We start from the raw sequence: 12,226 nt of genomic DNA, 5'->3' as shown, positions 1-12,226 counted from the left end.
CCGAGTTACTAAAGAGGTCTTTTATTTGAGCCAGTTTAAATGGTTTAAATTTGAAATATCTGTTTGTCTCCTCACTGACGGGACCTAAAATACAACTCAGCTGACAAGAAAACACAAAAGAGCACCACCTGGTGGCCAGAGGTGGAAACACAAATGAAAGCAAAGCACACATACACAGCTCCTTCAAGTTTGGTGAAGTGTGCAGCTCTCTGAACACATGAGGCAGAGTTCATGTCACAGCCACTGCTGCAGCAGCAACAAAGTGAGCCACAAAAGACAAGAGCTGTTACTCAATATCAAATACTCCAAGTTTGTTCTTCCTTAGTTGCTAATTCAAACTTGGCAAATTAACTTAAGCGCCCACACTTCTTAGCATGGGAGGACACACACACACTTTCACTGTGATTAATATATAAAAGTAAACCAATGTGTGACTTAAAAACATGAGCTTTACATTTCCAGTTTATCAAATTCCACTTAGCAGTCCTTCCCTTTAAATCCTCTCCTGTCCTCTTTGTTATCTTTTTCCTTCTCTGAGCGAAGTTAGCTCTTTCTTTTCTCTCCCTGTGAAATACAGCAGCTTCACCAGTTTGTGTATTTGCTGATGTCTGTTGAGATTATAGAAACATTTGAAATTACCTGACAGTTAAAACAGTTACTCCCTTTCTGTTGGCTCCTCTTCGGTGGCGCATGCTGCTGAAGTACCACAACTGATGGACACCTGCAGTCGTTCCAGTGTGTTGTGACAAAAAACCCCTCAAAAAAACAAAAAACACGGCCCCACGTTTAACCCCTGACTTTGGCACACATCTCCTTTCATGCAACATCTCCTGCTAATTACTAAATGAACAGGACTGCCTTTCATGTGTTTCCGTTTAGGCTCAAATCTGTGATGTTTGGAGGAAGTGACAAAATAATAACTCTCCTGAAATGTGTTAAAACAAAAGTAAAAAGCCTGTTTTGAAAATGTGAGGAGTAGAAAGTGCAGATATTTGTTTAAATATGTAGGGAGTAAAATAAACAGTACAGAAGAAAAACAAATCCAGTACAGATACCTGAAAACTGTACAGTACAGTATTTGTACTTTGTTACTTCCCACCGCTGCAATGAAGTACATCAATGTACATGTATGCATCTGAATAACAGGAACAAAATGAAGCACAGTGAAGCAAATTATATGGAGGTGATCATGAAATCTCAGCTATAGGTCCAAAAATATCCAAATTCATTTTTACTTGTTAGATTTTGGTCTTTAATAATGCAGAGTAGGTTTGGTCCTGCTGCTTTTGGACTCTTTGTGTTTGGAGGTTGGATCCCAGTTCTCATGTGTTACAGAGAAATGAAAATGAAAAAACAAAAGACTTAAAACTTAAGATGCAAAACAGATTTTCAATAACCTCATGCAGCATCACAGTTTAATGCAAATTGAATATTAAAAATAAGAAGCACAAAGTTTATTCGAGAGAAACAAACACACACAAAAATGTAACATTATAAATATAATAAGAAGTTCAACAGATTTGCTTCAGAGCAGCTTACATGTGCTGCAGTGTCAGGAAACAGGACTAAATGTGCTTTCACACTTTTAGATATGACATCATGAAATTATGATGCTGTGGAATAACCTCAGAAAGGACCATAAAATATGTTGTATGGTTTTATATCTACATAATTATAGAAAATATTTCTGTCTGGTATAAAAATTGTTCACTTTGTCTTCACCTCCCACTGCTGGTAAAGACTACAAGGATAGTATTGAAGAAACCGTAATAACAGGTAACATCACCTCTTTTCAATAAAATTTCACTGAGAAAGTCTCACTGACAGCATGAATCAACAACACTCACTAAAACCTGCAACAACAGACAGAAAACAAGTGACACAAACTCACCTCCATGTTTGTGTCATTTTCTCTGGTGTTCAGTCCAAAGTTCCTCCTTGTCTTACTAATGTAGCAGAGCATGAGGAAAACAGCCATCAGCAAAACACCATCCAAGGACGCACGCACAACCAGAAGCCAGGAGGAGTCAGGACCATGTGTAGAGACTCCTGCAGTGACACTTTCACTCTGTGTTGCTGCTGTCTGCTCAGTGGAAGGAGGAGGGTTTGAATCTGTGAACAACAAACACAAAAAATATAAATACTAAATCAATAGCGATACAGACAAATCCAGTAAAACTAATCATATTATCATACAGGTAAATACAAACATGTATGAAGCACTAAATGCAGCATTAACATGAAGCTTATGTGTAAGTTCAATAGGGAAGATCTGTAATCACTCAGCTGCCTGCTTTCCTGTTCTTTACATCATTATTACTTTTTCAGATAAACCACAAAGTCACGTTCAGTGTCAGTCTCATCAGATCAGCTGATGGATAAGCTGATACTCTTTTACACATTAGACTGGGAAATCTCACATAAAGCGCACTACATATGTTTTCACCTGCATGAGTAGAAACACTCAGCTTTAGTGAAAGATGATGATGATGATGATGATGTTTTGCCTTCAATTTTAGCTCCACCATCACAAGTTTAAAAAAACGATTCAAAGTGGCGCTCACACGTCTTAAACACACATAACCTTAGATTTCAAATAGTTAAAAAACTTTTAATAATATAAAAAATGATGTTTTGTATATAATATGTGCACTGATTAAAAATTATCACTGCACATTATGACTGTGAAACTTACTATATTTAAATATCTGTATGTTTTTTAAAGCTTCATAAGAAATATGGTTTATATTTGTGAATGAACAGAGCAATAAATTTATCAGCACAACAGGAAATTAATACTCTGAGATCGGACATCCAGACTTCAACAATTTGTCCTTTATTTGATGTTAGAAAGGTATAATGATGTCTCAACCAATCAGCTGATCTCTGGCAGCAACAACAATCTCACCTCAAAGTCACCAAAAGTTAAAAGTTTATTTTACTATTTTGAAAAGAAACTTGCCATCAATGACAAGAACATATTCATTCACACATGAATCTGGAGTCAGAGGGTTTCCATAACCACAGATGTACTTTCCTGTGTCTGACTTGGACGACTGTGTGATGGTTGCATACAGTCCGTACACAGATCCTGGTCTGTGTTCAATGCTGTATCTGCCACTCTCAGATTTGTTATTAGTTGTGTCAATGAGGATCTCCTTCATTCTTACAGTCATTCTTACAAAAGAACTTCCTGTGTCCATATGTGTTGTTGGAACATGCCAATGTGATCTTTTCTCCCTCAGTTTGTGTGCGATAAAAACCAACATTTTTATCCAGATCTGTGGAATAGAAGAACATTAATTAGTCTGAACTGAACCAGTTTGTGGGGGAGGTGTGGTCCCTGGCTCAGCTGCAGGGGAGGAGTGGGGCAGGGAGCTCAAGGGGGCAGTGCCAAGGAGGCTGGAGGGACAGGTGGTGGTCATTTAACCATTGAGGTTTCTCCCTATATATATATAGTGAAGGCGGAGACCTGAGAGAGAGAGTTTGTGTGCTTATGACTTATGTGCCGAAACGCAAAGCCACATGTGTGGCACTTCAATAAACACCCCACAAGCATAAAACATACAACATACAAGTGTGTTGGGTCATTTTTTACACTGTTATATTATGATTATATTTCATGGATCAAATGAGCACAGTTATCATTTCATAATAAATCAGAAAAATCTGAAAAACACATTCTTACCTGATCCTCTGAGAATCAAAACTTGTTGTTGCACCATATTTAATGAAGCCATGCAAAATGTAACCTTCATACTATAAACTTGAAGAACAGAGTTATAGACCCTTGAAGTTCACCAGTGTGACTGCAAATGTTTTTTGGTTTTTTTTGTTTCACTTGTCTTATTTTTTGAGGCATTTCTCAGGACTCACAGCTAGAAGATGAGCCTGTATATAAAAAAGGTGACTAACTTCTTTTTAGCATGATGACACTCTTGGAAGATCATCAACTTTTTAGGTCAAACATTTCTTCTGTTTCTCTCCATCATAGGAATTAAATTAGTAGATTTTATCTATTTAAATCATGATATAAACCATGATACTGATGCTCAAAATCAGTTATAGAGAAAAGAAAATGTGAACAAAAGCAAGATTTTGCTTTAGACTTTGATAGTTGGAGGTGGTGTAAAACTCAGTTTTAGCAGAGTCTAAATTTGAATCAATAAATCATTGAATATTATTGTAGGCTTTACACTGAGGTGCTAAAACGTTATCTTAGTACAGTTGTCACATGCCATATAACATGGACACTTAAGTGGAATAACAGGTAAAACGTGCTTGTATTTATTGATTGAACAGGTTGATCTAAAAGTGGTCCACATTACTAAATTAGACCTGGGGGGTCTCCACATTTTCAATTTCACTCACCTTTACTAAAAACTCACCATTTGAAACTCTGACCTGAGAGAGTGGCATGGTTGTGGATTGCAGGCTGGCTACAGGTAAGTCAGCAGGGGGGTGAGCATTCACTGCAGTGTCGAATCTGTTGAAAACACATTCAAGTATCTCTCTCTGTCCTCACTGCCTCCAGCTGCTCTGTTGTTGGATGGCTTGAATCCAGTGGTTGTCTTCATGCCACAACTCTCTCATGCTGATCTTGGCCTTCAGTAACACCTGAACCATTCTAGCCTCCTCTCTATCGCCCGCTCTGAACGCCCTCTTCTTGTTATTGAGGAGAGCTTTGATGTCCTTAGTCACCCACGGCTTGTTATTTGGGTAACAAATAATGTCCGTGCTGGGACAATGGAGCTGGTGCAGAAGGTTATGTAGTGAGTGACACACTCAGTAAGCCCACTGGTGTCGTCACCGTGAGGCTCACAGAGTGTCTCCCAGTCTGTCACCTCAAAACAACCCTGTAGTTCCACTAAAGCCTCCTCCGACCACCTACTACTATACTTCTAGTGGTCACAGCTTCCCTCTTCACAATAGGCACATAGCAGGGGGTGAAACAGGGGTTTATATAAAAGCTAAAATACTAAAGCTACAACCTTTAATATAAAGCTGCTGCTGAGCAAACATGGCTTATACTCCTACTCTTTCTGTTAACTAGACATAAAAACAGTTAAGGTCACCCTCTGATGTATTTACCACCCCGTCGTAGATCAATCACAGTATCCTGAACTCTCATTGGTAGACACTTGAATTGTTGTCGTGAAGTTCAGCCTGGATATCTTAAAAAGAAGGAAACTGAACTTCTTTTCAGGCACTTAGACTAACATGACCTGGACCCTTTTAGCGCCCTCTGTAGTTGAACTGTGGAAGTGAAACAGAGCCACAGCCTGCACACACACAGTTTAACACATCAGTAACTGCACAACATGCAGAGCAGGAGTGAACATGCTGCAACACTTCAAACTGATCATAACTGTGTCAATAAAACCATGAATGCTGCCAAACTGCTCAGTGTATGACTCAGACTGATAGCTGCTCCCTTCTCTCTGACACACTGTTGAGTATTTCATATATTTAACTACTTGAACAACTCTGACCTTTGACCTATTCTGGTATTAGTTACAGTTGTTATGGCGATCCTTGGTGACCTGGTTTGACCTCTGATGTTAAAAACAGTATGAGGCTGTGAGCAGGTTAAGAGGCTCATATCTGTGTTGTTTCCTTCATTGATGTAGAGGTGTGTGTGTGTGTGTGTGTGTGTGTGTGTGTGTGTGTGTGTGTGTGTGTGTGTGTGTGTGTGTGTGTGTGCAGCAGACAGTGAGCAAGAAGACGATGCAGAGGATGATGAAGGTGAAGAGAGCAAAGAAAATGAATGTCACCCTGAGGGTGGTGGGAAGGATGAGGAGAGGACAGATTTCTTACATTTCAATTCTTTACATTTTTTGTCCTTCGTGCTTTTGAACCATCAAACTGTAGGTCAGGAAAGCTGATTCTTTTTGTCTGTTTCTGATAATAAAACATGTTTCTGGGGACGTCGTGTTCAGCTGTCTTTATCATGCAGTATAGTAAACATGTTTCAGTGTGAATGTTACAAAGATGAGATTTTACTGTGAAGCTTTTTTATACCAGGGGAATCATAAATACTTCAGTGATGTAAATAATGCTCTCAGAAGCTGGAAACTCCAAGCAAAACTCACTGAACCATAAATAACTGTAGATTACAATATGATGAGAAATGAGGGCTGAAATGTGAGGAGGTTTCAGACGGTGCAGACTTATGGACGTATCATAGATTTGTATTAAATGTGGTTTGTGAAAAGTTCATTACTGCTTTGTAGATTTGCCCTCATTAACATACTGTCTGACCTGCTGACTTACACAGGTCAGCTTCACTGTTTGATTCTGACAGCTGAGCTGACACAGGCTCTGTGATCTGCTGTAGTTTGTTAGAAATACTTTGACTCACAGAAAAAGCTGCTCAGCTCTTGTTCTGGACACATTTGGGAGAGAACCTGCCTCTGTGTGTAACAGCGCCCCCTGCTGCTCTTGATGATAAATGTGCAGATGCTGATTCTTGCTGTGACTGTTGATCCAACTGGAAGTTCTGTGGTTACAGGTCCAGCTTCCTCCTGTGAAACCTGTACTAGTGAGCTGCTGTTACAGACCACCAAGTTCTAATATCCAGTATCTCCAGGTCACATGTACAAAGCTGCAGTCGGTCACTGGAGACCTTAATATTGACTGGTTCTCACATACCTGTATTTAGCCACGTCCCTGCTCAAGACGATTTTGTGTGATCAACTCGACCGTAATAACAGAAAAAAACTTTTAAAGAAGGATCAGAGTTTCTTTTTATTCCTGTCAAACATTTATCACATTTTTGTGGAGCTGAATGTGTTTGAAAAACCTTTAATTTGTTTACTGCCTCATATACCAACTACTACACCTGCTGCACCCTCTCACCTCTGATGGTGTTTGAGGGAGAGAAACAATTGAAATGAACATAAACTTAAATGCAACATAAGCATCATGTCAGTGGCTGCCTTATCTGTATGTTTAGGATCATTATCCTCCTGCATTGACTGAAACTGAAGGACTGTTTGTTAACTTCAGTGAGAACTCTGACATTTCTAAACTGAAGTTTATTTATATAGAAGAAAGTGTTAACAAGCTTAAAAGTTGATGTGAGCAGTAAATAAAAAGGGTTAAACACACAGTATCGCTCTCAAACTGCTCCTCTTCCTGGAGTGAAGCACAGCCTGATAACCCTCCCTCTTCTTCCTGCTCTTAAACACAGCACCTCCTCTCTGTCCACGTGTTTCCTCGTTCCCTCCCCTTCAGATCTGCACTTTGAAGATGGGTGTAACCAACATGTGGTGACGTGTAAGAGCTGACAGGCTCCATTCACTGCAGAAACATGTTGTTGAGATCAGAGCTCAGACTAGTTTCAGTTATAAGGAAGAGAAACTCACACAGTCACTGACACTGAGAGGAGAAATGGCGCAGAAAGGAGTTCAGCTGGACCGAGAAACCTTCTCTTGTTCCATCTGTTTGGATCTACTGAAGGATCCGGTGACTACAGCCTGTGGACACAGCTACTGCAGGAACTGTATTAAAAGTTTCTGGGATGAAGAGGACAGGAAGGGAATCCACAGCTGCCCTCAGTGCAGGAAGACTTTCACACCGAGGCCTGTCCTGGAGAAAAACACCATGTTAGCAGCTTTAGTGGAGCAGCTGAAGAAGACTGGACTCCAAGCTGCTCCAGCTGATCACTGCTATGCTGGACCTGAAGATGTGGCCTGTGATGTCTGCACTGGGAGGAAGCTGAAAGCCATCAAGTCCTGTTTATCTTGTCCAGCCTCTTACTGTGAGAAACACCTCCAACCTCACTATGATGTGGCTCCATTAAAGAAACACAAGCTGGTGGCCCCCTCCAAGAAGCTCCAGGAGAACATCTGCTCTCGTCATAATGAGGTGATAAAGATTTTCTGTCGTACTGATCAGCAGAGTATCTGTTATCTCTGCACAATGGATGAACATAAAGGCCATGAAACAGTCCCAGCTGCAGCAGAAAGGACTGAGAAGCAGAAGGAGCTCGAGGTGAGACGACTAAACATCCAGCAGAGAATCCAGGAGCGAGAGAAAGATGTGAAGCTGCTTCAACAGGAGGTGGAGGCCATCAATGGCTCTGCTGATAAAGCAGTGGAGGACAGTGAGAAGATGTTCACTGAGCTGATCCGTCTCATCCAGAAAAGAAGCTCTGATGTGAAGCAGCAGGTCAGATCTCAGCAGGAAACTGAAGTGAGTCGAGTCAAAGAGCTTCAGGAGAAGCTGGAGCAGGAGATCGCTGAGCTGAAGAGGAAAGACGGCGAGCTGGAGCAGCTCTCACACACAGAGGATCACAACCAGTTTCTACACAACTACCCCTCACTGTCAGCACTCAGTGAGTCTACACACTCATCCAGCATCAATATTCGTCCTCTGAGCTACTTTGAGGATGTGGCAGCAGCTGTGTCAGAGACCAGAGATAAACTACAGGACATTCTGAGAGAGGAATGGACAAACATCTCACTGACAGTCACTGAAGTGGATGTTTTACTGTCACCACCAGAGCCAAAGACCAGAGCTGGATTCTTAAAATATTCACATGAAATCACACTGGATCCAAACACAGCAAACACACATCTGTTATTATCTGAGGGGAACAGAAAAGTAACATTAATGAAACAACAACAGTCTTATTCTGATCATCCAGACAGATTCACTGACTATTATCAGGTCCTGAGTAGAGAGAGTCTGACTGGACGTTGTTACTGGGAGGTGGAGTGGAGAGGGGAAGGAGTTCGTGTAGCAGTCGCATACAAGAATATCAGCAGAGCAGGGAGTGGCAATGAATGTTTATTTGGAAACAATAACAAATCTTGGGCATTACGTTGTGACACTAACAGTTATAAATTTCGACACAACGATGTTCAAACTGTCCTCTCAGGTCCTCGGTCCTCCAGAGTAGGAGTGTACCTGGATCACAGAGCAGGTATTCTGTCTTTCTACAGCGTCTCTGAAACCATGACTCTCCTCCACAGAGTCCAGACCACATTCACTCAGCCGCTCTATGCTGGACTTTGGCTTTATGGAGATGGAGCCACTGCAGAGTTGATTAAAGTCAAATAGAGAAGACAGGTTCATGTTGATCCCTGACCATTATATGTACTTGTGTAGTTTCTAAATGAGGCTTTACATTTTAGAAGCTGAGAAGTTCAGTGGTCCATTGATGTGTGAAAATAATATTGCACTGATTCAAACTGTACTTACATTTATATACCTTACATCAATATAAATCTGAATTTGTTCTTATGGCTGATAATCATGTGAGTTTAAATGATACTACTCTTCATATTCAGCATGTTTGAAATCTGTCATCAGTCTGGTTAGTGGTTTTATTCTGTAGTTGCTGTAGTGGGTTGTCAAATGCAACAATATATTGGAGCTGCAGTGATTCATCAGTTAGTCAATGATTAGAGAATTGATTGTTTTATCATTATTTTAGTCACATTTAAAGCTGGTTCAAGTTTCTGAAATGTGAAGATTGTTGATTTTCTTGATCATATATGACTGTAAACTTAATGTCTTTGAGGTTTAAACTTTTAAAATGTAACAAAAATTTAATACTTAATGTTTGACATTTAATATCATTTTTCAGATTTAAGTTTGATCACACTTGATCATTTATACATTTAAATACAGACACTAAATGATACAGGCCTGTATATTGTGGAGTATAGACATGTTTCTTTGCCCTGAGCTGTGTCTGGCAGGCAGAGCGTCTCCACAAATCTGATGCTTCTGATTTGGAGAAAATGAGCTGAGGGAGACACCTGGTGGACAAACACAGACATGACAGGAAGAAAGACTAAAGTGCAGAGTGGAGACAAACAGCTGGAAATACTTGTTGGAAAGGATTGTCATGCTTCAGAAAAACACACAGCACACACTCTAACAGTCCTTTATTTGCACTGAAGGAGACACGTGAAGAAACCAAATCACACAATAATGAAGTGAACACATTTATAGTCAGTGTTCAAGATGATGGATAGAAATGAAAATCATGGAGCATTTATGCATTTTTACGTCTGTGTCACAGAAACTGTTCAGCTATTCTCTGTTTATTAGTCTATTTATCAGGAACCTCTGTTGATTTTATATGTAAAGGATTTTTCTTCTATCACTGAACCTTTTAAGGGTTTTCTCATAGTAGTTTTGGGGAGTTTTTAATTAGATTTACAGCTTCAGAATAACTTTGTGATGTCAGATTAGAAAGTCTGTGTCCAACCCTGGTGTTTGATCAGATGTTTGATCCCTGCAGGGTTGGATTTTTTTATATGAATGCTGAATTTGTTGTATTTGATTTGAGTTAGATTTTTACTGATGGATGATTCATTGTAAAAAGTGGATCTACCAACAGTTTATTTCTTTGCTATTGTGATTAAAATGTCAAACAAATATATTTTCCACTTTTTGTGTGACAGAGGCAGGAATTTCTCTGTCCTGCATGTGGAGAAATCTGCTGTTAGATCAGAACATTAACAGGTTTCAGGTTGTATTCAAACACACATTACTGTGTATCATGTGTCAGCAGGCATGTGTTAACAGGGACTATAAGACACTTTAGTGGCTTTAATGCACATTTATATGTTTAACACAGTCAGGTGCACAGGTTCTTTATACTAAAAAGAGGGAGGAGATGTGCTTCCAAGATTTATTATCCAGACAGGAAAAGCAACTTCACATTCAGCCATACAGGGAAGAGGAGTTCAGGACTGAGGCTTACCAGCAGGTGAGAATGGTCAACACAAGGGGAAGGCGGATCCATCAAATAAATAAATAAATAAATAAAAAATAGATCAACAGTAGCACTGTTTCGTCTTCTGTGGACTCTGTATCTCCTGAATCAGATAACTCCGCTACTGTGTGTTTGAACTCTAAAGACATTATTCAGAGTGACACCTCGGTGTCAAGTTGAAACTGTCTTTGGCACCATTAACCTACTTTGCCCAGTGACTGTTACTGCTCCTGAGCTCCGCTCTCCACTTCCAGTTCCTGTTCCCAGGGCAGCTCGGGCCCAGCTTTCCATTGCACCCTTACCGGTTCCTCGGGTGGGGGTGGCTGAGGTCCAGCTGGTCCCTGCTTCAGTTGCCAGGCTAACTGAGGCTGTATTCATCCCTGTACCCGTACCTGCTCCTTGGGTGAGGATGGCGGACACCCAGTTATTGCCAATGCCTGTTCCGGTTCTCCAGGTGAAGGCAACTGTGACCCTGCCGACTCCTGCACCCGTTTCAGTTCCCTGGGTGGGAGCAGCAGAGGTCCAGCTAGCTCCTGCGTCTAAACGGGCTTCCAGGGTAAAGACAGGAAGAACCCAGCTCGTCCCTGCGCCCGTATCTGTTCCTCGGGTGGGGATGGCTGGTGTTCGGCTAGGCCCAGTACCCATCCCTGTTCCCCAGAGGAGAGCAGCTAAGAGTCAGTTACCTGATTAGTCGCAAGTTCAACAACCATCACAACTTTTGTTTCAGCCATTAGCTCATTTATCAGCTCAGTTTCCTGTTTTATCACCAGTTCAGTCTCTAGTTCAGTTTCTAGCTCTATTACTTGTTCAGGCTTTAGCTCTGTTTCCAGGTCCCTCTCTAGCCCAGCCCTGTTCACTTGCTGTCATCCTCTGCTGAAAGCTCTGGTGAGCTCATCCAGTCAGCTGAGGACTGCATCTTTCTGACAAAGCTCAGACAGACTGTTAGCACTGTACGTGCCCTGTGCAGCTACAGTTAGCTTCACCTTTTCTGCACCTGCTGGCTCTGCATTCGACTCTGCTGGGGGTTCAGGAGAACTGCTCCGGCACCTTCTCGTCTCCGCTGGCGGCTCTGGTGAGCCCGTTCATCCGCCAGAGTAAGAAAGTAAAAAGTAGCTGAGCTCTGCCTCATGAGCAGAGAAAAAGAAGGAAAATAAAAAGTGGCTCTATTTTCTGTTGCCTACATTGTAGAGGGCAACTTTGTCTCTAAACAGGAAAATGAGGAGTCAGGGGTTAAAGTGGATTCAGCAGGTGGAGGAACCCTAAAATCAGTTGTAATGGCTCAGTGTTGGAAAAGAATCATGACTCACATAATTTCTATTGAGAGCTTCAGTAGATTTTCTGAATGTACAGGCTGTGATCAGCTGACCTGCTGCTCTTTGTGGATTTACACAAGTGAATTCAACCAGATGTCAGCAGATGTTTTATGAGTTGAACAGGCTGATTTCCATCCTCTACACTGACAGTAAATTGTTTATGCTGCCTTTATATTAG

The 12,226-nt window shown here is 41.0% G+C and overlaps 1 protein-coding gene and 1 pseudogene across 1 annotated transcript; one reads left to right on the top strand and one right to left on the bottom strand.

Moving 5' to 3' along the window:
* Positions 1–2,933: 2,933 nt before the first annotated feature.
* Positions 2,934–12,226, bottom strand: part of LOC146390390 (polymeric immunoglobulin receptor-like) — a 78,377-nt pseudogene continuing 69,084 nt past the window's right edge.
* On the top strand, positions 7,025–10,360 carry LOC146390393 (tripartite motif-containing protein 16-like). The gene has a single exon (XM_084923451.1). It carries the CDS (start codon positions 7,393–7,395, stop codon positions 9,064–9,066), a length of 1,674 nt encoding a protein of 557 aa, XP_084779577.1. The 5' UTR covers positions 7,025–7,392; the 3' UTR covers positions 9,067–10,360.

This window comes from Perissodus microlepis, chromosome 3 (assembly GCF_051167445.1).
Source record: "Perissodus microlepis isolate ML-2025 ecotype Zambia chromosome 3, ASM5116744v1, whole genome shotgun sequence".
NCBI lineage: Eukaryota > Metazoa > Chordata > Actinopteri > Cichliformes > Cichlidae > Perissodus > Perissodus microlepis.
Note: the sequence above shows the minus strand (reverse complement) of the source record. Positions and strands in the feature narration are given on the sequence as shown.

Coding starts and splice junctions, on each gene's coding strand:
- LOC146390393 (XM_084923451.1), top strand. CDS start 7,393: ATGGCGCAGAAAGGAGTTCAGCTGGACCGAGAAACCTTCTCTTGTTCC.